The sequence below is a fragment of the Acomys minous genome (genome assembly GCF_964271855.1).
Source record: "Acomys minous genome assembly, chromosome: 20".
Taxonomy (NCBI): Eukaryota; Metazoa; Chordata; class Mammalia; order Rodentia; family Muridae; genus Acomys; species Acomys minous.
Genome location: NC_140502.1, coordinates 24,163,108 through 24,186,293, shown reverse-complemented (window position 1 = coordinate 24,186,293; position 23,186 = coordinate 24,163,108). Strand labels below are relative to the sequence as shown.

The window sequence follows — 23,186 nt, the reverse complement described above, 5'->3', positions numbered from 1 at the left end:
GAGGTAATCTGTGCGTCTGGACCCCAGGACAGGTTAAGGGAGCAGGGGTTGAGGGCCAAGGCACCTGCATGCGGGGCAGGAAAAAGGGCTGAGCACTTGGCCTCCTAGTCCAGATTAACGACGTCTTGAAGTCTTGATTTTCCCGAGGGGTCATGCTTAGCACCCCTCTCCTCACCCCAGCATCCTTTGGAAGGCAGCGGAGACCCAGGCGGCCGGGCTTTAGTCCCAGTGACTCAGCAGATAGAGGAGGGGGGCCAGGCTGAGTCAGGGATGGCCAAAAGCTCCCAGTTCTCCAGGGAATCGAAACTGGAATTACTCCCCCAGGATCCAGTCCTAGCTGGCCCCCGAAAACCCCGGCATGCCCCACCCAACCCCTCGCTTGCTTTCTGCGCTTGGTCCAAAAAATTGCCTGGCTCAGGGATTTGTAAACTGGGCGGGAGGAAAGTTTTTTTTTCTTTTTTTTTTTTTCAGGGCCGGGGTTGTTGGGGGGGGGGCGCCTCCTTCCCTTCTTTGCCCGTTGTCCTCGAGACTGTTTACAACAGACTGAATCCCTGGTTACAGGAGAGGAACCCAGGGCGCCCTCGTCACAGCTTCCAGGAAGCCCCCCTCCCCCGCCCTAAGCGAGTGAGTCACAGGCGAGCGGGAGACCGCAACCGTGCCACAGCAGCCTCCGGGCCCGCCCAGCTCACGGGACCAGCCCAGGAAGGCCCCTAGGCCCCAGAAAGCGCCGCACCAGGGATTCCCCCCCCCTACACACCCCCTGCTCGGATGAGGCAAGCCAGTGAGGAGAAGCCTGGCAGAATCTCCCACACCTCAGTCCAAGTGCGCAACGCACCGGGCAAGAACTTCCCAGCATTGTAATTACACTCCTGGCAATGATAACTCCCCTACACAAACACACGTCTTCACCGGCGATGTCCTTGAAATAACACTTTTTGACTAGGGGTGTGGCGGCCATGCTTGTATTCCTAACACTGCTTGGGTGGTGAGGGCGGGGGCAGAATCCGCGAGTTCTAGACCAGCCAGGAGCCCTGGCTGAAAAACAAAAAAAACTGTACAGATCCCGTGGAGAACAATTAAAGACGGCTTGCCTTACCAGAGACCCACTAATGGTAAAGGTGGCCCTTTTTACTTATTTCCCCCCACCTCCCCAGTAGTGGCGAGTTTTCCATCCAAATAAAAGGCACAAGCTATTCCAACCTTTCTGAGTTTTGGGAAGTGAAGTCCCTTAATAATTTAAAGTGCAGCTTAGTTGAAGGGGCCCCTCCTGCCTTCCAGTCCTGGGTGTTGGAAGGGCGGGCGCTTCTGAGCTTCAGAGAGGCAGAGGGCTGGGGTACTCCTTCCTGGGCCAACTGTGTCTTAAACAGGTTCTGGGCCCAGAGGTTTCAGGGTTTTCATTTTTGTTTGGTTTGGTTTGGTTCGGATTTTGGTTTTTTGAGACAGGGTCTCTCTGTGTAGCCTTGGCTGTCCTGGACTTGCTTTGTAGACCAGGCTGGCCTCGAACTCACAGCGACCCGCCTGCCTCTGCCTCCCGAGTGCTGGGATTACAGGCTGGTTTTAGCTTTTATTTCACCTTCCCTTCTTTCTGTAACCTGCTTCCTTACCTAAGTCTGTCTCCCAGCTCCCTACCAAGTGCTCACTCTGGCACTGCCTCCTCCCCCACCTTAGTGGTTTCTCTCTCTAGAAATAGAACCTGGGACCCAATCGATAGATCGATCAATCGCCTGAGCCTGGCATCGAACACCGGACCCCATCTCCTCCACCTCTGAATGCGAGGATCCCAGCCATACGCCACTGTCTTGGTTTTCTGTTGTTGTTGGTTGGTTTTGATTTTTCTGGTCTCTCTGTGTGTAGCCCTGGCTGTCCTGGAACTCTCTCAGTAGACCAGGCTGGCCTCGAACTTACAGAGATCCGCCTGCCTCTGCCTCCCGAGTGCTGGGATTACATAAAGGCTTGCCCCACCACCTTTTTACTTTGACAAGGGTCTCACTAAGTTACCCAGGCTGCCCTAGAACTAACTTACTGTATAGTCCAGCCAGACCTTGAATTTACCCAGTCTCCTGCCTCAGCTAGTGGCTGGAATTACAGTACTAAACCAGTGGGCCTGGCTTGTGTATGTCTCTCACTGTGTCTCTTTGTTTTTCTCTCGGCTTCCAGCCATCTCTGTCTCTTCCAGCTTGTCTCTCCCCGCCTCCGTCTGACACACACACACACACACACACACACACACACACACACACGCCCTTGTCACCTGTCCCTCCCCTCCCCACCCCCTCAACTGCCTTCAACCTTTGAAAACTACTCAGACGCCCGGCTCCCATCACCGCCGGGCAGTCATACACAGCCACCGCCACCGCCCGAGAGGGGCCGGGGCTGTCCGCCAGCCAAGCCCAGGCGCATTCTGCATGCTAACCAACCAGCAGATGGGCGGAAGGGGCCTAGTACTAGGCCGGCCGGGCTACCGCCGCGGGGGCGCGTCCGGGAAGCTCCCTTAGCCACGCCCCAAGGCCGCCCCAAGGCTGTCCTATAAAAGGCGAACGCTCTTGCTGCGGGGACACAGCCTGATCTCTGCGACCCGACAGTCGGTCTCGTTTCTCCATGGCCTTTCGCGCCACCATGGACCTCTCTGCCATCTACGAGGTGAGTGCTGATTAGACGGCACCCCCGGGTCCCCGACGCCCCAATCTTAGGCTCGGAATGCCCGCCTTCCTTCTCAGACCAGCCCTGACTGGCTGGAAGTGTGTGTGAGTGAGTGAGTGAGTGTGTGTGTGTGTGTGTGTGTGTGTGTGTGTGTGTGTGTAAGAGAGAGAGCGAGCGCGAGCGCCCCGCGCCCCGGCCCACGTACCCACGGGCCCCTGGGGACAGAAAGCGGGGCACACTGCTGTCACTCGCGTGGGGCGGAAGCAACCGCACACCTGTCTGGTCCCTTCGGGGGACCACGGCGCGGTGTGACGCCCCATCGAGTGTGTAGGGTCGAGGGAGACTTGACTCGGTCGGACTTCTAGAGAGATCTGGCCTCCCGGGTCGGCTTTGGCCGGCTCCTCCAAGTTGTGAAACTAGAGCGCCCGATGGGCGGTCATATCCGGGGAGGTCTAGAGGCCCCAAACTGGGGAACAGAGGTGTGCTTTGGTTTGGGGGTTCCCCCTCTCGATATGTCGGGGACCGGGGCGGGGGGGGGGGGGAGATGGATACGGGGCTTCCTAGATCTTTCTGGATTAGTTTTGAGTCGTGTGGAAACACTCAGATCTCCAATAACCAGGTTTCTTCTACCCCCGGCCCCTGCCCCCCCCCACCAGGAGTTTGTGTGAGCCGGGTGGGGCTCCCGGCCCCGAGAAACCCACAAACCGGAATGGCAAGCTCGTGAAGTGTTTTTACAACTGGGGCGGGGCATGGTCACCTTACCTTTTCTGGTTGGCCTAACCGAACCTTATTCCTCCTTGACAGAGCCTCCTGTCGCTGAGCCCTGACCTGTCATCCGACCACGGAGGAACCGAGTCCTCCTCGGGACTTTGGAACATAAACTCTGACTCCATCCCATCGGGGGTCACCTCTCGCCTGACGGGCCGCTCCACCAGCCTGGTGGAGGGCCGAAGCTGTGGCTGGGTACCCCCACCCCCTGGATTCGCACCCTTGGCTCCCCGCCCGGGCCCTGAGCTGTCACCCTCACCTACTTCGCCCACCGCAACGCCCACCACCTCCTCTCGATACAAGACCGAGCTCTGTCGGACCTACTCTGAGAGCGGGCGCTGTCGCTACGGGGCCAAGTGTCAGTTCGCCCACGGCCTGGGTGAGCTGCGCCAGGCCAATCGCCACCCCAAGTACAAAACGGAACTCTGCCACAAGTTCTACCTCCAGGGCCGCTGTCCCTACGGCTCTCGCTGCCACTTCATCCACAGCCCCAACGAGGACCTGGCTGCCCCCGGCCAGCCCCATGTGCTCCGACAAAGCATCAGTTTCTCAGGCCTGCCCTCGGGTCGCAGGGCCTCCCCGCCACCCGCAGCCCTCCCCGGCCCTTCCCTGTCTAACTGTTCCTTTTCGCCCTCCACTTCCCCACCCCCAACCGGGGACCTTCCACTTTCCCCTTCTGCCTTCTCTGCTGCCCCCGGGACCCCTGTGACTCGAAGAGACCCTACCCCAGCCTGCTGCCCCTCCTGCCGAAGGTCTACTACCCCTAGCACCATCTGGGGGCCCTTGGGTGGTCTGGCTCGGAGCCCATCCGCACACTCTCTGGGATCCGATCCTGATGATTACGCCAGCAGCGGCAGCAGCAGCCTGGGTGGGTCAGACTCACCCGTGTTTGAGGCCGGGGTGTTTGGGCCTCCCCAGCCCACGGTGCCCCCAAAGCGTCTTCCCATCTTCAATCGCATCTCTGTCTCTGAGTGACAGGTGCCTAACCCAGTTGTGGATCGGCCTAGATCTCAAAGGGGGAGGGACTGCTTGTTGCTATGGGGACCTTAGGGGGGGGAAACTCCTAAAGTTAGTATGTTACCTCCTTCGGACGTTCCAGAACGCATTAACCCACTCCTCTGGTGCTGCTGGGCTGGGGCGGGCCCCTCCCTAGTTTGCCAATTCAGTGTTTGGGTGAATCAGGTTCCTAGGGGTACCTAAGGTGTAGCGCGCTTGTTTTGAGGGGACAGTTGACTGTCGGTCTTCCAAGCCCAGGTCTTTGGTTGTTCTTGAGATAGGGGTTTATTCTGTACCCCGGGCTGGCCTTGAACTCAAGATAATCTGCCTTAGCTTCCCAAATTCTGGGGTTACAGGTGTGCACCAGCCTCCCCCCCCCCCCAACTCTGGTCTCCTGGAATCTTAAGTGCTGTGAAGAGCTGGCTCCCACAACCTCGTCCCAGTTTTTACTCAAACCCCCCACCCACCCACCCAAGGTTCAATGTCTGGTGGTGAAAGCCTCTCCTGAGGGAGAATCCTGGTGCTCAAATTTCCCTCCCAAAGCAAACAGCCAAAGCCATTGCCAAACCCCTTCTGCCCCAGCCAGTGGGCCCTTTATTTATGACGACTTTATTTATTGTAATAAGATTTTATAGTATTTATATATATTGGGTCGTCTACTTCGTTTTATCTTTTTGTAATGTTGAAATGAACGCTGTATTAAGTATTCTATAATATATTAAGTAATATATTGCTATCGTACAATCTATTTTTGTGGGTCTTTTTGGAATTTTTAAATAAAATCTTGAGTGTGAACTGAGATGGAAGTTGGCTTCTTTCGCAGCCTACAGCCATGTGAACGGTGGGTAAACTGACCTCCCAGACCTTTCCCGGGAGTCCTGCCGCCTGGCAGCGCTTACCTGGCAGGAAGTGACGTGACCAGCCCGGTTCTTCACCTGAGGGGGGCGTGGCGAGATGAGGTCATCCAGTAGGAACCAGGAGAGCTCGTTCTCCTGATGTGGAGGGCGCTCGGGTCCTGTCCCTCCGGCTCTTGACCCAGCTCGGGCAGGGATGTTTCCGTCCCCACGGGGCCAAGGGAGGAGGGCGGGGCGGCGAGGACGGAATGTGCTGGAACGCGAGCCCGGGTGGCCAGGGGCAAGGGTCACCCTGAAGCTGGGTCCTAGGAGACCGTGCACCCCGCCTAGAGAGCCGGGCTTAGGGGGTGGGGTTGGGGTTGGGTCTGCGGACCCCCAGTTGTTGACAGAGGACTTACTACTTTATAATTTTGGAAACCAAGTCAGCCGTAGCTCAAGCTGGCCTTAAAACTCTCGGCAATCTCCTGCCCCAGCCTGTGAAATGCTGAGATAACAGGCGCAAGCCACCATGCCTGGCTTTTTAAATTTAATTCAATTTAATTTTTTAACACGTAATGTGGAGGTCAGGAGCCAGTCTCTTCCACAAGGCGGGCCCCGGGATCGAACTAGGGCTTCCGGGCTTGACAGCAAGCGCCCTTTCCCAGGGGAGCCCTCTCCCCAGCCTCGGTACGGGTCTTCCCTGCGGAGGGTCGGGGAAGAAGACGGGGGAGACTGGATTTCCATCTGAAACCCCGAGCTGCCTGTAAACTCTTGGCAATCCCCCTGCTTCAAACTCAACGAATGTTTAGGATTTATAGACAGGCGCGCCCTTCCGGATTGGGGCAGGGGCAGGGGCAGGGACGGGGTGCGGGGGGCTTCACCGACCAGGAATCTCAGGCTCCCGACCCTTGCTTGGCTACTTGGGGGCGCGGGGTGCAGACACCGGAAGACCAGCGGCCTTGCAGCATGGGCCGACCCCAGGCACCTCGGGCCCGAACCGCGATCGGGCATTTCCGGAGCTCGGTCCGTCGGGCTCGGGCTCCGACCATACAAGGAAAAAGGGTCGGCGCCCGCGGCCGGGCCGCGCCCGGAAGCTGCTCGCGTCAGGGCCCCGCCCCTCTTCTCTGTCCTCCGCTTCCTCCCTCCTCCCTCTCATTCCTCCCCTGTTCTTCTCCCTCCACCCCACCAGCTCCTCCCACCCCCTTATTTGGCCTCGGTCTCCCAACCCCTAGGACTTCCGTTCCGTTTGTTTTTTTTTTTTTTTTTTTTGAGCCGGGGCTCCCTCAGTCTCCTTCCCCCTACTGGGTTCTCTGCTTCCCCCCCCTTAACCACCTCTCTCCTTTCCTTTGTCTTTCCCTCCCCACACTGTGCCCTGGACCTCGCTCTCGCCCTCACTCCGAGCCCTGCCTGTCCTTCACTCCATTCTACTGACCTTTGGGTCTTCCCGGGAGTCAAGGAAACTTAACTGCCTTCCTGGCGAGAAGAGGGCTCGGGCCCTGCTATGGAGAACAGGGTTGGGAGAGGGAGACTCAGGGACCCAGAGGCGTCGCGGAGGGGGACAGAAGGATGGTTAGCTGTGCCGCACACTGCCAGGAAGACAGACAGATGGACACTAGAAGGAAGAAGGACACAGGCCACCGGCCCTGGCCCTGACCCGTCCACCCACCCCGAACCCTCCAAGAACAACATTTAAAAAAAAAAAACAGTATCTTGTTCTACACACACACACACACACACACACACCATCCCTGTCCTGGCTTCCTGGGCACTAGGCATGCTTGCAGTGTGCACTTATATATGTGCAGGGAAGGCACTCATATGCAGAAAATAGAAACAAATATATGTATTTATTCAGACAGGGTCTCTCTGTGTAGTCCTGGCTGCCCTGGACCCACTTTGTACACCAAGCTGGCTTCGAACTCACGGCAATCCGCCTGCCCCTGCGTGCCAAGTGCTGGGATTAAAGGTGTGTGCCGCCACTGCCTGGCAAAAACAAACAAAAAAACCCAAATATTTTTAAAAGGAATACAACACCAGCCAGGCGTGGTGGCGCACACGCCTTTAATTCCAGCACTCGGGAGGCAGAGAGGCAGGCGGATCCCTGTGAGTTGGAGGCCAGCCTGGTCTACAAAGCGAGTCCAGGACATCCAGGGCTACACAGAGAAACCCTGTCTTGGGGGGAAAACAAAAACAAAAACACCAGCCCGTTTGTCAGACACACTCTGGAGATAACACCCACACCTGCCACTCTCCTCAGCCTCCAGGAAACCTCTCAACCACAGCCCATCTTGCTTTGCTTCCCTCCCCCCCACCCTCTCTCTCTCCCCCCCCCCCCCCCCCCACTGCACTTGGCTGCTTTCCCTTGGGAGACCAGGGACAGGGAAGCATCTGAACACCAGAGTTCAATAACAAGGGGTCAGAGTCCAAAATCCACAGCTCAGCAGCAGCCTGCCCCGCCACCCACCCACCCACACCCTCACCTTTTGCTCCTGACCTGCTGCACCAACACGCTCATCTTCAGGCGTGGAGAGGCTGTTCCCATGCATGGCCCACGGCTCGCTCCTCTCCTCCAGGTGTCTGTTATAAGATCTTCCCTGGGGCTGGCGAGATGGAGAAGCAGTTAAGAACACAGGCTAGCCGGGCAGTGGTGGCGCATGCGCCTTTCATCCCAGCACTCGGGAGGCAGAGGCAGGCGGATCGCTGTGAGTTCGAGGCCAGCCTGGTCTACAAAGTGAGTACAGGACAGCTAGGTCTACACAGAGAGACCCTGTCTCGGAAAAAAAAAAAAAAAGGACACCGGCTTCTCTAACAGGAACTGGGTGGAGGCCCTACACCACAAGGGTCACAACCCTTTGTCACTCTGCTTCCAGAGGATCTAACACCCTAACACCCTCCTCCCGTCTCCCCGGGTACCAGATATGCGTGTGGTGCAGAGACGTGAGGGCAAAACGCCCATGCACGTGAGATAAAAGCCATCCCTGACGACTATGACAATCTACATCAACTTCTACTCTAATGGCTCCATATTTATCTCCCCACCTAATCTAAAGATACACTCACACTCCAAGATGGTGACCGAGGCAGGAGTTTGAGGCCAGTCCGGGTAACAGAGTCAGAGTCCATTTTTCCCCCGTTTGGTTTTTCGAGACAGGGTTTCTCTGTGTAGCCTTGGCTGTCCTGGACTCGCTTTGTAGTCCAGGCTGGCCTCGAACTCACAGCGATCCACCTGCCTCTGCCTCCCGAGTGCTGGGATTAAGGGCGTGCGCCACCACGCCCGGCTATTTTTAATATACTTAATTCGAAGATTTTTAGCAATTTTTGGTAAAATGTCCAGTCTTCGGGGACAGGAAAAACAGTACCTAGTGAGTGTTCAGTCTTGTGTTGACGTGAAGAAGAAGAAAGGAGGAGGAGGAGGAGGAGGAGGAGGAGGAGGAGGAGGAGGAGGAGGAGGAGGAGGAGGAAGAGAAGAAGAAGAAGAAGAAGAAGAAGAAGAAGAAGAAGAAGAAGAAGAAGAAGAAGAAGAAGAAGAAGAAGCAGCGATTCATAAACCTCATGTAGAGAAATATACAAAAGGAGGCGAGCCTGCTCTAACTAATGTGCCATCCATCTATGCCTAGGACGTGAGATTTAGAGGCCACTGGAGGCCCAGGCCATCTAATGAGAGGCGATACTGCCCTCTGGCGACCGGAATGAAAACCGTACCTTCGGGACTGTTCCAAACCAAGCAGTGGAAAAAAAAAAAAATTACAAGGAAACGTTCATTCTTTACAAGTTGTGTAGGTTCTGGGCGGTGGTGACGCACGCCTTTAAAGCCAGCACTCGGGAGGCAGGGGCAGGCGGATCTCTGTGAGGTCGAGGCCAGCCTGGTGTGCAGAGCGAGTTCCAGGACAGCCAGAGAGTTACACGGTGCGATTCTGGCTCAAAACAAGGGAAATCGGTTTGTCTGTTCATAAAATGTGAAGACGCCTAAAACTGACCGAGAGAACACCAAAAAGGAGCTGAAGCGGAGGTGGGGAGAGAAAAGTGGAGGGAGAGGAAAAAGAAAAAGAAGTGCTCCAGGTGAGGATCGAACTCACAACCTCGGCATCGCCTACGCTTGCACTGACATATAAGTACCGCGCGCTAACCGATTGCGCCACTGGAGCTCCGGCCGCACCCTCGCGCCGCAGAGTCCTTCAGTCAGTTGTGGTAGCCCCGCCACTTTGGGACGCAGCCCCGCCCAGTTGATGAATATGCAAATGAGAAAGCCGACCAATAAGGAAGGAGAGCCTGAAACTGTTCCGGATTCTCACGCCTCGCGGGGTCCCCCATGCTGTAAAAGGCAAAAGTTCCTCCCGTGGGGGCCTGGAATGTGGGCGGTGCCCGGCCGTGGAGCCCGCCTCCTTCGAATATTCAGAGTAAGGAGCGGGAGTGGAGGGAGGGAGGGAGGGAGGGCAAGAGGAGGGAGGAGGGGGGGCGGGAGGCGGTTAACCCTTTGCGGGAGGGCGTGCCGGAAGGCGGCCCCTCCCCCCCAGCGGGCGGGAACAGGATGTGAGCTCGGGCGGGCGGCCGCCCCCCGCCCCACATCTGGGACCCGACTTCTCCCCGCCCCAGATGCGGCGCCGTCGCCGCGTCGCCGCCCCCAGAGCCCCGGGGGGCCACCCACCCATCCCGGGAGCCCGAGACAGCCAGAGAGTGTCGGACCCGGGCGTCCGGGATCTCTGCGTCCTAAGAGACCCGCGAGTCCCGGTTCGCGCGCCGGGTCGGGGGGAAACCTCTGGTCCCCATCTCCGAGGAGCCGCGGGCCCCTGGACGTCAGCTCCCGAGGATGGAGGCCCGTCCCGCACCGGGCTGCGAGGACCGGTGGAACCCGTGGCCGCGCATCCCCATGAGGTCCCAACTCCTTTGAGGCCAAGACCTCCGCTCCCCCCCAGCCCCCCGCCGTCCCCCCGCCCCCGTGTCCAGGAGCCACCTGGGGGGACAGGACCTCGCGCCACGACTTAGGGCTGCAGCATCCATCATCACTTCCCGGGAGACCGAGGAGTTTTTTCGAGTTCCTTGCGGGTCCCTCCCGGAGGTGACTTCATCTCTTGCCTCCTCGGGTTCTGGAAAACTCCGGGATCCCGGTCCCCGCTACAACACAACAGCCCTACCTAAGAAGACTCGGGAATTTGGGTCCCCAGCGCCCCCTCCAGAGAGGCTCGAGTGGAGGAGGAGGGGGGAGGTTGCGGCATCTTCCACTTAAAACACCGAGACTTTTCGGACTCTGGATCCTAACTCTTGCCCGGATTCTGGATTCCCAGGTCCCCCAAGTCCACGACGCTGAGTGCGGGCTGTGAGCTCCCCCCGGGGACCGCGCGTTACTTTGCGGACGCGCAGGACTCCCGACCCCCAGGGCCTGTGGCTCCCGGGGAGGTGAGGGGAGGCGAGGGGCCGGGGGTTGGGGGGGGGGAAGAGGGGGCGGCGCCGAAGCGGAACAATGAGGGGGCGTGCCGGCGAGGGGGGTAGCGGAGGCGCCGGCGGGAATCGGGGAGCTCGGGGGGCGGCGAGGAGCGGGGAGAAGACGCTCAAGGAGGTGGGGACCGCGGTTGGGGCGCCGAGGGAAACCGGCTGGAGCTGGGTGAAGGGCTCGGGGCCAGCGCCCCAGCGCAACAGTCCTGGGCGGGGTAAGGAGCCGTCTGCAGGACCCTGGCATCCGGTCCCCCAGCCTCCGCCCTCCCCTGGGACCCCGCGGCCTCTCCCGCCCACGGTTTTTCCCAGCCCTGCCCCTCGCCCTCAGCTTCAGCCGGAGTCTGAGAGTTCCCAGGATCCCTGAGCCTGGGGGAGGGAAGGAGGGAGGGCCACCCCACCCCCACCCCCTTAGACAGATGGGACTTGCAGACTCGGGCACTTTTGCCGTCTTTTCTCTTTGTCTCAACCTTTCCATCTTTAGCTTGTCTTCTCGGCCCACTTCTTTCTGTCACTTTCTATCTCCCTGGGCGCCCCACCCCCACCCCCCCACTACCGCCTTGGATTTAGATCAACTTCATCCCCTTATCTGAGAGTTAGGAGCGGCTGCAAGGCCATCGAAGAACAGTTGCCAAAGAAGTGGGTCTCTTTGTAGGTCCGGGGTTGTGCCCACTCAGCCATGCCTGAGGGAGCCCGGGGACTCAGCCTGTCCAAACCCAGCCTTAGGCTCGGGTGTGGCCACCAAGGTGAAGTTTGCGACTGCGCGGCTGTGAGTGGTACTCCGACAGGTGAGCAGCCCGGACAGGTGGAGCCTGTGGGCAATTGTCCCTTCCTTCGGAGGGGACACTGAGCATCCCTCCTGTGGCTGGCCCGGTGCTGCCAGCAGCACCATGGCCAAACCAGCCCAGCCCTGTGACACAGAGGAGTTGGACGCAGAGAAGTCTTCTGCACACAGGGGACAGTGTGTGCAAAGGTCCACATCTGCACCTTTAAGTAGTTGGACAAAGTTGAGTGTGAGGGGGTGGGGCTGTTAAAAGAGATGCGTGTGGAAAGGGACGCAGGTCAAGGGATCTGCATTGGTTGCGTCAGATGGGGGCCCCAGTGGAGCTGAAGAGTTTGGACTTGAACGGAAAGGGGGTTATGCTTATGGGAGCCACAAGATCGGCTGGACAGAGTCATAAATGATAGTTGTGGTTGACGGAGGAGGTGAGTTAAAGCCCGAAGGGGACGGACCCTGATAGGTACAGGGTTGGACCGGACAAGTTAGGGTAGTGGAGGAGAGACCTATGGGAACTGGGGGAGCCCTGACCACTTGCTCCCTGCTTTAGCAGCCCCTGCAGGCCCCACCATGACTTCCCTGAGGGCTTCTGGCAGCTCCACCTCCTTGAGTACCGTGGGCTCTGAGGGGGACCCATCTCCAGCCTGCTCAGCCTCCGGGCCAGAACCCCTGCCCGAGCCCCCCATACGCCTGCACCTGTCACCTGTGGGAATCCAGGGGTCAGTGAAACCCTCAAGGCTGGAGCGAGTGGCCAGGGAGATCGTGGAAACAGAGCGGGCGTACGTCCGGGACCTTCGCAGCATCGTGGAGGTGAGGTGGGCAGGCACCTGAAGACAGGAGGGAGGGGAGGGGAGGCCGGGCCCCTGGCCCTTGGCCTCTGTAACCCTTTGTCTTTCTTTCAGGACTACCTGGGCCCTCTGACGGATGGCAGGGCCCTGGGCCTGAACATGGAGCAAGTGGCCACACTATTTGCCAACATTGAGGACATCTATGAGTTTAGCAGGTGGGGGCGGGGGGCAGAGGGGTGGTTAAGGAAATCTAAAGGGGCGTGGCTGCAGTGACAGCGGGGAGGGGCTGCGTTCTGACACTAACCTGACTGCCTCTTCGTGGCCCTGTGAAGGCTGGCGCTTGTGAGGTGTGGTGGCACTTGCCTGAGCAGGGTGGGCACAGTGGGGAAGGACACAGCCACAGAGACGCCATGCGCTAAGTTAACTTTCTCACACCTGAGTCAGGCCTGGGTTCTAAGAGTTGTATAGGGCGTGAGTGCCCAAGACTTTCCCAGATTGACCGCTCAAGTTCCCCTGGGCCCTAGGACACTCTGGCTGCTCCCCCTAGTGACGAGGGTGCCCGGGGCGCAGATACGACAGCTTAGAATCACAAGAGCAGCCTTGTGGTTGGTTATATTATTTAGCGTAAACAGGTTCTGGAGGAACTAGGCTAGCTTAGAACTTGCTAGGTAGACAAAGACAGCCTTAACTCAGTCTCCCTGCCTCCACCTCCCAAGTGCTGGAATTAGAGGCATGCGCCACCACACCCCAGCTGGTCTCCGATTTTTGAAATAAGGTCTCCCAGCGTGTGTGACAGTATGGGCTCTGAGCTGGCCTCAGAATTGAGATCTTCCTGCCTCAGCCTCCTGAGGGGTTAGATTACAGGTGGGCGCATCGTGCCTGGCTTGTAAGAGCCTTTTTTTTTTTTTTAAAGATGGAGCTTGAACCTTGGACCTTGGAAACAGTGGGCAAGCTCTGTATCAGTGAGCTGGGTCCTAAGCTTTTCTCTCTCTTCTCGTTTATCTTGAGACAAGAGTCTTCGCTAAGCAGTCCACACTGGCCTTGAACTATGCACCCTCCATCCTTGCCTCCCAAGTAGCTGAGTCTACAGGCTAGTCCCCCCCTCAGCTTATACCCCCCCCCCCAGCTTACAACAGAATTTTAAGATCATCTGTTTGGGGATTCCCAACACCCCCTTTCCCAGGGCTGCGGTGTCACTCCCTAGGTCAGGATGTGCCAGCTGTGACAGGGCTTTTAGAATGAAAGTTATGCAAAGACAGAATTGAGAGGGGACATGCTTTTCTCATTCGCCGGCCCGAGGCTCCTTGTCACTCTCTGTTGATCTCTCTGGGCTGAGGAGGTGGGTGAGCAAGTCCTTTACCTTCCCCCCCTCCCCACAGTGAGCTCCTGGAGGACTTGGAGGGCTGCAGCACTGCAGGGGGCATCGCGGAGTGCTTCCTGCAAAGGGTGAGTAGGAACCGGCCTCCGAGGAGGTTAGGGAACAGCTGGGCTGGGCTGAGGGTCATGGGGGGCCTCGGGAAAGCTTGGCAGTGCTGACTCCCTCCCGTGTCTCCGCAGAGCGAGGATTTTGACATCTACACTTTGTACTGCATGAACTACCCGAGGTGAGGCAGGAGGGAGTCTCTGATTGGCGCCAGGCTGTTCCCATGAGCTAATCCCAGCCACTACCCTCCAACCCTCCAACCCACCAACCCACCCAGAGCCCAGAGGGGGCCCCTGCCACAGACCTCAGTAGTCAACTGACCACCTTACCTGCCCTGCCCTGACCTTCCGGGACCCTGGCCACTAGCCAGCTCCACCCAGCCTCACCTGCTGGAGCACCAGCCACCACTGATCTGTGCCTGTGTCTCCCCCGCCCCCCCCACCCCATCAAGCTCCCTGGCCCTGCTCCGAGAGCTGTCGCTGTCCCCACCAGCCACTCTGTGGCTGCAGGAGCGTCAGGCCCAGCTCCGTCACTCCCTGCCTCTTCAGAGCTTCTTGTTGAAGCCTGTTCAGCGCATCCTCAAGTACCATCTCCTGCTGCAGGTCAGCTGGGGTCCCCCACGCCCCCGCCTAGGGCCTTGGCTTGTGGAGGGGGCTCAACCCCTGGTTTCCCGGATTCTCTGTGCTCCAGCCCCTCCCTCTCCTTCGTGTTACTCTACCTCCTGTCACTCTTATTTTCTTTTTTTTTTTTCTCCTTCCTTCTTCTCTTCCACCCTGTGTGCCCTGCTGGATGCCGGGCAGGAACTGGGCAAGCACTGGGCAGAGGGCCCAGACACTGGCGGTCGAGAAGTGGTGGAGGAAGCTATCGTGTCCATGACTGCAGTGGCCTGGTACATCAATGACATGAAACGCAAGCAAGAGCACGCAGCGCGCCTGCAGGTGGCCCCGGGGTGGGCTGGGCCAACCACCCTGGGGATGGATCTTGGGGGGGTGGGGGAGGGGCGTGCACGACGTTCAGCGCGTCCCTGTCACTAACACCTCTGTTCTGACCTGTATGTGTGGTGTGCCGCCAACCTGGGCCCCCCCATCTCTGTGCCTGGTGTGGTCCTGGCAGGAAGTGCAGCGGCGGCTGGGTGGCTGGACTGGCCCGGAGCTCAGTGCCTTTGGAGAGCTGGTGCTGGAAGGCACCTTCCGCGGGGGCGGCGGGGGAGGCCCCCGGCTGCGTGGGGGCGAGCGCCTGCTCTTCCTGTTCTCCCGGATGCTGCTTGTCGCCAAGCGTCGGGGGCCTGAGTACACCTACAAGGGCCACATCTTTGTGAGTATGGGGTGGGGGTCTGCGTCAGACTGTCACAACCAATAGACCTTCAATATATAGTCACTTGAATAACCGAAGGGTGTGTTAGGGGACAGACTGGCCCAGTGACATGAAACGAGGGTCCTCCTGAGACAGGAGGATCAAAGGTTCAAGGCTAGCCTGGGCTACAGAGAAAGTTCAAGACCCGTCTGGGCAACTTGATGAAACTCTGTGTCCAACACTAAAGGCTAGACTCACACCTAAACATCAAGCAGTCAAGGAACTGCAGCAAGGTCAGCCAGACCTACAAGGGGGCTCAAGGCCAGTGTAGGTTACATAGACCCTATTTCCAAAACAAATGGCAGCAGAGGCAGGCCGATCTCTGAGGGTTCTAGGCTAGCCAGGGCTACAGAGTGAGCCAGACCCTGTCTCAAAACGCAACACAAACAAAAAAAAGCAACAGTGAACTTAGCAGGTAGCTTCGTGGCCCAGTGAGTAAAGATGCCACAGAGCTGCCCTCTGGCCTCCGCTGGTACTTGGTGGTGTTTACACTCCCCTGTACGCAAGTAAGTAAAGTTTCTTGGGCTGCAGAGATGGTTCTTACAAAGGGTCCAGATTTAAGCCCAGCATTCATACCAGGCTGCTCAGAAACACCTGAACTGCAGCTCCACAGGATCCAAAGCCCCTGGCTTTCAGGAGCATGTGCAGTTTGTTTTTGAGACATGATCTCGCTATACAGTGGCCTGGAAGTCACAGATACCCGCCTACATCCGCCTCCCAAGTGCTGGGAGTAAAGGTGAGAGGATGTTTAGATGGAAAGCAAAGGCAGCGAGTTGGCCTTCCAGAATAGAGGGCACATTGAGCCATGTGGTAGTGCTCACAATTTTTTTTTAATTTATTTCTTTTTCTTTTCTTTTTTATTTTTATTTATTTTTTGGGTTTTTTTGTTGTTTTGTTTTTTTGAAAGATTTATTTATTATTATGTATACAGAGTTCTGCATGCATGCATGCACACCTGCAGGCCTAAGGAGAGCATCAGATCACATTATAGACGGTTGTGAGCCACCATGTGGTTGCTGGGAATTGATCTCAGGACCTCTGGAAGAGCAGCCAGTGCTCTCAATTGCTGAGCCATCTCTCCAGCCCTTTGTTTGTTTGTTTGTTTTTGTTTTTCGAGACAGGGTTTCTCTGTGTAGCCTTGGCTGTCCTGGACTCACTTTGTAGACCAGGCTTGCCTCGAACTCACAGCGATCCACCTGCCTCTGCCTCCTGAGTGCTGGGATTAAAGGCGTGCGCCACCACGCCCAGCCACATTATTTTGCTTGTATGTGTGGGGAGGCGGTGCTGTGGGGGAGGTAGCTCTCCCAGTTCAGTTCTGTCCTGCCACCTGTGGAATCTGGGCATTGAACTTGGGTCTTGAGGTTGGCACACACTTCTGTCCCTCACTAAACCCTCTGTCCAGTTTATAATCTAGCTGCCTGGAACTTGCTGTGTAGGCTCTGCTGACTTCAAACTTGCTTTACTGCTCCTGCCTCAGACTCCCAAGCATGAGGATTACCTCATGTGCCATCATATTTTGCCAGCATTTTTCTTGAATTAAAAAAAAAAAAATGGAGGAGTCTATTGGGGAGGCCCGAGGCAGGTAGATCTCTGTGCATTTGAGGCTAGCCTGGTCTACAAAGCAAATCCAGTATAACTAGGGCTCAAAAAAAAAAAAAAGAAAAAGAAAAAGGATGAGCCCTGGGCTAGTGATGTGCTTAGTAGAGCACATTTGCCTCATATGAAGAAAACCATGTATTCCATCATGTGTGTGGACAACAGGCTGGGGATTCAGGGTTGTCATCCTCTACTCCAAGGTCACTGAGGCCAACTTAGGCTATGTGAGATACCAGCTCAAAAAAAAAAAAAAAAAGAAAAGAAAAGAAAGAAAAAGAAAAAAGGGTAGCCAGACATGATAGTGCACACCTTTAATCCCAGCACTCACGGCAAGCAGACCTCTTTGAGTTTGAGGCCAGCCTGGTCTACAGAGCTATTTCCAGGACAGCCAGCGCTACACAGAGAAACTCTGTCTTGGGGGGGGGGGATGACACAAAATGCCATTGACCACAGAGGTATCCAGTGAGAATACCTGGAGGGTAGAATTGAGCATCATTTAAAAATGTGGGAGTGTGGAGGGTACTGTGGCGCACGCCTTTAATCCCAGCACTCGGGGACGCAGGGGCAGGCGCTTCTCCTTGAGTTCGAGGCCAGCCTGGTCTACAAAGCAAGTCCAGAATAGCCAGGGCTACACAGAGAAACCCTGTCTGGAAAAAAACAAATACGTAAATGGTCGGGAAGAGGCAGGAATACACTTCATGCACTTAGAGAGGAGCCTGGTAAGGGAGTGAGTGGGCAGAGCCCAGACTGGCAGGACAAGCGGCTAAGCAGCCTGTGGGGAGCCTCTTTCTAGGAGGTCAGAACCCTAGCATTTTCTGAAGGGTGTCTGGAGCCAGGAGGCTCTCAGCACCCCACCCTCTCTGCCCTCCCCCTCAGTGTTGTAACTTGAGTGTGAGCGAGATGCCTCGAGACCCCTTAGGATTCAAGGTGTCAGATCTGACCATCCCTAAGCACAGGCACCTGCTCCAGGTACGCAGAGGGTGGGCTGGGCTGAGCCCCACCCCTACCACCCCCACCCCCAGCACCCTGCAGAACCCAGATCCCCGACCCTCTCCCTACCTTACCCTCCCCTCCCCCCAGGCCAAAAACCAAGAAGAGAAACAGTTGTGGATTCACTGTCTCCAGCGCCTCTTCTTTGAGAACCACCCAGCTTCCATCCCTGCCAAGGTAATGGACCTGCCCATCACCAAGTGGCCGTGGGAGTGCTGGACCCCAGTAGTGTGGGCGGGGCACTCATACTGTCTAATGGCCAAGCCCGCATGCGCATGCAGATCCAGCCACCTCCTGTTCTGTGCCCTCGGGCAGGGAGTCGCTGGCCTTCTATATCCTCACCTGGAGGGACAGTCCCCTACCTTGTAGGGCTGTGGTGAGGGATTGGCTGGCATCAGCCTGACATGTGAGAAGCACCCGTTTGTTCCTGGGGATGGCTGTTGCTCAGCGTCTGCCCTCCCAACGCCATCCCTCCATCCCTCTCTGTCTCCCTGTCTTTCAGGCAAAGCAAGTCCTTCTGGAAAACAGCCTGCACTGTGAGTCCAGGGGCCAGGGCTGTGGTCCTATGCCAAGAGAGGAGACGCTTCCAAGAAAGTAGACGCTTTGTCCCCCCCAACTCTTCCTCCACAGGTACTCCAAAAAGCAAACCTATCCCAGAACCCCCAACATCCCCACTGGACTCTCCCAGACCGCGAGACGCTCGAAGTTTCACCCCTGGCAGGAGAAACCCAGGTAACTGAGGTAGAATGTGGGTTTGAGTCCGCAGCCCTCCCCCCAAGCCTGAAGGGCTGGTCTCACGCTGGACTCCTGACCATCTCTTCCCCGCAGCGCCATCTCCAAGACTTTCTGGCAGTCGCCGTGGCCGCAGGCAGTCTGGTGAGTATTGGCCACTTGAAGGGGGGGACCCAGGGATCCAGTGGCCTGGCCTCCTGACATCCTGTATTCTTCCCCCAGAGCCCGCAAAGGAAACTTACGTCGTTTTCCCCCAGAATGGTTAGTGACTGGTCCGTGTCTGTCAGTCTGTCCTTGTCAATTTCCAGGAATGTTGAGGGGTGGGTAAGGGGGGGTGATGGGAAGGGAGGAAAGAAATGTCTGATCGGTTACAGGAAATAATAATTTCCTCCTATGTCTTGCTTTATTCTTTTCTTGACTTCTCCATCCCCAGAGAAGCCTCAAGTCAAGGTAAGAGATGCCCTGGGTCAAAGTCTGGCACCTGAGCCGGGCGGTGGTGGCGCATGCCTGTAATAATCCCAGCACTCAGGAGACAGAGGCAGGAGGATCTCTGTGAGCTTGAGGCCAGCCTGGTCTACAGAGCGAGTCCAGGACCGCCAAGGCTACACAGAGAAACCCTGTCTCCAAAAAGGAAAAAAGTGTGTGTGTGTGTTTTCAGGGGAATAACAGTGGTAGAGTGTCAAGTATTCAGGAGTCCCCAAATTCCATCCCAGAACCACATTTTACCCTGACTCAAAAGTTAAGAGGGTAGGGGTGGGGCTCATGACTTCCCGGGGGAGTGTGGGGCACAGAGCACTCCTGTCTCTTCTCTCCCTCTTCTCGCAGCATGCCGGCAGTGAAGGAGAGCTCTGTGCCCCGTCCAGCTTGCAGCCACCCGCGCCTGCTTCCGCCCCACCTGAAGACCTGGAGGATGCTGGGCCTCCCACACTGGACCCGTCAGGGACTTCCATCACTGAGGAGATTCTAGAACTGCTGAACCAGAGAGGCCTCAGGGACCCTGGGGTGAGCCGGAACTGCCTTCACAGCAACCCTCGAAGCACTGGCCGTGGTCAGGCAGAGAGAGACCGCAGTCCAGGTCGGCCCACTCATCCATCCCCCACTGAAAGCTTGGCTTCCTTTGTGTACCCCCTACAGCCAGCCACCCACGACATCCCCAAGCTCCCCAGAGACTCCAGGGGGCCGGTCGAAGGTGAACCCCTCCCATTGTTCGGAGTCTTGCCCAGCCGAGAGTCTTCCGAGGAGGAGGAGGAGGATGAGGAAGAGCAGGAGATGGATGAGCGAGAGCCTTCTCCGCTCCACGTCTTAGAGGGGCTGGAAGGTCCGGGCACAGCTGAAATTCTCCACATGCCCAGCCTTCCAGAGATCCCAGAGGCTCCCTGCCTTCCCGGTCTCGCTGACATTCCTGGCGTTTTTGAGATACCCTGCCTTTCACCCGTGTCCAGTGTGTCCGACATTCCCAGCTTGGCCAGCACGCACTCCTTCCCCCATGGCTCCTGGCTCCCTGGACCCCTGCCGGAGCCAGCTCAACCTCTAGCCACCAGGAGGGAAGTGTTGGCTGGGAGTAAGCCAGGAAGACTGAGCGAGCCGCCCTCAGAAAGCAGGGACGGGAAGGAGGAAGAAGGCACAGAAGGCGTGCCGTTCCCAGTTGTGCAGACCCAGGATGGCACCTCCCTTGTCCAAGGATTCCCGGAAGAGCTGGAATACCGTTCTTGTTCAGAGATCCGGAGCGCCTGGCAGGCGCTGGAGCAGGGGCAGCTGGCCCGGCCTGGCTTCCCGGAACCTCTGCTGATCCTGGAGGACTCTGATCTTAGTGGAGGCAGCACCAGCGAGAAGGCGGCAATGCCACATTCGGAACGGTCAGCGTCCCGGGTGCGAGAGCTGGCTCGGCTCTACAGCGAGCGGATCCAGCAGATGCAGCGAGCCGAGACGAGGGCGTCCACCAACGCGCCCCGCCGCCGACCTCGAGTCCTGGCCCAACCCCAGCCATCCCCCTGCCCACCCCAGGAAGAGGCCGAACCAGGTGACTTAAACTTTTGTTTTTGTTTTTTGAGATAGGGTCCTTCTGTGTAGCCTTGGCTGTCCTGAACTCACTTTGTAGACCAGGCTGGCCTCGAACTCAGACCTGCCTGCCTCTCCTTCCCGAGTGCTGGGATTAAAGGCGTGTGCCACCACGCCCAGCTTAAACTTTTTCTATCCTTGTTGCTAGGGCCTCTACCACACCCTAGACAGGTGCTTTACCACTGAGCCACACCCCCAGCCCCTCACTGGGGGATTCTAGGCAGGGGCTCTACCACTGAGCCACACCCCCAGCCCCTCACTGGGGGATTCTAGGCAGGGGCTCTACCACTGAGCCACACCCCAGCCCCTCACTGGGGGATCTAGGCAGGGGCTCTACCACTGAGCCACACCCCCAGCCCCTCACTGGGGGATTCTAGGCAGGGGCTCTACCACTGAGCCACACCCCCAGCCCCTTACTGGGGGATTCTAGGCAGGGGCTCTACCACTGAGCCACGCCCCCAGCCCCTCATTGGGGGATTCTAGGCAGGAGCTCTACCACTGAGCCACGCCCCCAGCCCCTCACTGGGGGATTCTAGGCAGGGGCTCTATCACTGAGCCACGCCCCCAGCCCCTCACTGGGGGATTCTAGGCAGGGGCTCTACCACTGAGCCACGCCCCCAGCCCCTCACTGGGGGATTCTAGGCAGGGTCTCTACCACTGAGCCACGCCCCCAGCCCCTCACTGGGGGATTCTAGGCAGGGTCTCTACCACTGAGCCACGCCCCCAGCCCCTCACTGGGGGATTCTAGGCAGGGTCTCTACCACTGAGCCACGCCCCCAGCCCCTCACTGGGGGATTCTAGGCAGGGGCTCCACCGCTGAGCCACACCCCAGCCCCTCACTGGGGGATTCTAGGCAGGGGCTCTAGTGCTGAGCTACAACTTTAGCCCTTGACCCTCTTTCCTTTGCACACAGCACCCCTGCCTGCGTTTGGACATGTGCTTGTATGTGAGCTGGCCTTCCCACTGAACTGTGCCCAGGAGTCCGTCCCTCTGGGCCCTATTGCTCTGGTTCAAGGTGCTACACCTTTGTCTAAGCAAGGAGACGACTTGAACGGCCAGAGTCTAAGTGTTTCAGATTTGCCCAAGCAAGACCATCCTGGTAGCTGCTGTCCACCTCCTGTTCCTTTGCCTGAGCAAACCGACTTCCCGAACAGCCAGATTCCATCTCTTCTGTCCAAGCAAGATCCTCCAGACCTCCAGGTCCCAGCCGCCTCGACGTCGCCTGATCAGAGTCAGCTCCAAAGCCAGCGAACAGTCGCTGCTCCTTCAACTGAGCATAGAGACGACACGAAAATCCAGGTTCAGTCCAGCACCAACTGCCTCCCTGGGAAAGAGCATCACACAGACCTCCAAATGCCCAACACCGTGCCGTTGCCCAGTGCGGAAGCTAGTGCTGGTGTTACGATCTTAGCCGCCGCCCCTTTGCCCAAGCAAGAAGGCCCTGAGGGCAGCCAGAGCCCAAACAGTGTCCCAGGAAGCGAGCAAAGAGATGTCAGCGTTGATCAGGGCCTGGCTGCTGCTCTTGGTGGTGGCCGAGCTGTCAGCCCCTTAGCAGTGTACCCAAGCAGCCCTGACCATGAGGTCCCAGCCACTGCCCCACTACCGTTGTCACCTGACCTCCCAGACTTTGAGGGTCCTGGAGCCTTGCCTCTACCTGCACAGGCAAACCATCTGGACAGCTGCGGGCCTCTGAAATCTTTGCCCCTGGACCTTCAGGTGCCAGCTGCCATACCCATGTCCCAGCCACGAGGCCTTACAGACAGCAGGGCTGAAGCGCCCCCATCTTTCCCCAAGCAGGAAGAAGCTCCAGATTCTCTGGGTCCAGAGGCCAGCCACGTAGTAGACGCACCAGCTCCCAGACTCTTAGCCTCACTGGGCCAACAGAACCCAACAGACAGCCATGTTACATCAACCGTGCCTTTCACCGAACAAGAATTCTCTCAGGATTTTCAAGGTCTAGTAACTTCCACAGTTCAGACCACCACAGACTTAGCCAAACCAAGAGGTGTAGTCTCTCGTGTTGCTATGCCAGAGTCTTCAGACTTGACCCCACCGCAAAGCCCGTCGCTCTCCACTCGCCAGCTCCTGGGCCCCAGTGCAGCTGCCCTCTCGAGGTACCTGGCAGCTTCGTACATCAGCCAGAGCCTGGCACGGCGTCAGGGACCTGTGGGGGAGGGCCCTGTAGCCTCCCACAGTCACTGGTCCTCCTCTGCCCCCGCATCACGGGCACCTTCGCCACCGCCTCAGCCCCAGCCCCCAGCCCCGCCAGCCAGGAGGCTTAGCTATGCTACCACAGTCAGTATCCAGGTTGGAGGTGGTGGGCGGCTCCGACCAGCGAAGGCCCAGGTCCGGCTAAACCACCCTGCTCTCTTGGCAGCTCCCCACCGAGGAGCCTGTGGACCTTCCCAGGGCCCAGGGCCTTCCTGATGGCTCTGTCCATTTGTAAGCCTGGATGTTAGACTTCTAAGCTTCTGGCCGGAGGTGGTGGTGCGCGCCTTTAATCCCAGCACTCGGGAGGCAGAGGCAGGCGGATTGCTGTGAGTTCCATGCCAGCCTGGTCTACAAAGCGAGTCCAGGACAGCCAAGGCTACACGGAACCTGTCTCGAAAAAACAAACAACAACAACAACAAAAATAGACTTATGAGCTTCAAGAACTGTCACCAGGTGCCACCCAGCCCTTTATGACATCCAGAGTCCAGACACAGGTCCAGATACAGCTGCAGCTTTCTAGCCCTGGGGATCTGTGTCCACAGATGGTCTTCCTGAAGTCAGGTTTATTTTGTGAATTAAGTTTATGAACTAC

General features: G+C 57.7%; 3 protein-coding genes across 11 annotated transcripts in view; 2 read left to right on the top strand and 1 right to left on the bottom strand.

Moving 5' to 3' along the window:
- The window catches only part of LOC311590862 (uncharacterized protein), an 18,827-nt gene extending 8,301 nt beyond the window's left edge, over window positions 1-10,526 (bottom strand). For 3 of the 9 annotated variants that reach the window (XR_014776985.1, XR_014776988.1, XR_014776989.1), the window contains exons 1-6: window positions 10,204-10,526; window positions 9,365-9,549; window positions 7,718-7,837; window positions 7,162-7,220; window positions 6,670-6,823; window positions 5,304-5,937 (exon numbers count right to left, since the gene is read on the bottom strand). Coding sequence is in view for 1 of the 9 variants with exons in the window: in XM_084770155.1 (XP_084626281.1) it covers window positions 5,304-5,339; window positions 6,123-6,248 (162 nt within the window). In the remaining 8 variants the exon portion in view is untranslated. Of the gene's footprint in view, window positions 1-5,303; window positions 5,938-6,122; window positions 6,639-6,669; window positions 6,824-7,161; window positions 7,221-7,717; window positions 7,838-9,364; window positions 9,550-10,188 lie in introns of those variants that run through there. The other 6 variants (XR_014776986.1, XR_014776992.1, XR_014776987.1 and 3 more) reach the window with 6 other exon arrangements.
- ZFP36 (ZFP36 ring finger protein) lies at window positions 2,494-5,203 on the top strand. The gene is made up of 2 exons (XM_084770148.1): window positions 2,494-2,640; window positions 3,445-5,203. Exons 1-2 carry the CDS (start codon window positions 2,599-2,601, stop codon window positions 4,381-4,383), a joined length of 981 nt encoding a protein of 326 aa, XP_084626274.1. The 5' UTR covers window positions 2,494-2,598; the 3' UTR covers window positions 4,384-5,203.
- PLEKHG2 (pleckstrin homology and RhoGEF domain containing G2) lies at window positions 10,526-23,186 on the top strand. The gene is given in 20 exon segments (XM_084770141.1): window positions 10,526-10,631; window positions 11,320-11,452; window positions 11,996-12,252; window positions 12,345-12,445; window positions 13,610-13,676; window positions 13,788-13,834; window positions 14,105-14,255; window positions 14,454-14,591; window positions 14,767-14,967; window positions 17,479-17,571; window positions 17,683-17,769; window positions 18,095-18,128; window positions 18,223-18,324; window positions 18,421-18,468; window positions 18,547-18,585; window positions 18,758-18,774; window positions 19,150-19,326; window positions 19,459-20,344; window positions 21,296-22,761; window positions 22,763-23,186. Coding segments are annotated over 19 exon segments (4,086 nt in total). The 5' UTR covers window positions 10,526-10,631; window positions 11,320-11,343; the 3' UTR covers window positions 22,829-23,186.

What these genes read in the sequence shown, in the direction of transcription:
- ZFP36 (XM_084770148.1), top strand. Translation starts at nt 2,599, where the DNA reads ATGGCCTTTCGCGCCACCATGGACCTCTCTGCCATCTACGAG. An exon ending in ACCTCTCTGCCATCTACGAG is followed by an intron (nt 2,641 to 3,444) that starts GTGAGTGCTGAT and finishes CCTCCTTGACAG; the next exon opens with AGCCTCCTGTCGCTGAGCCC.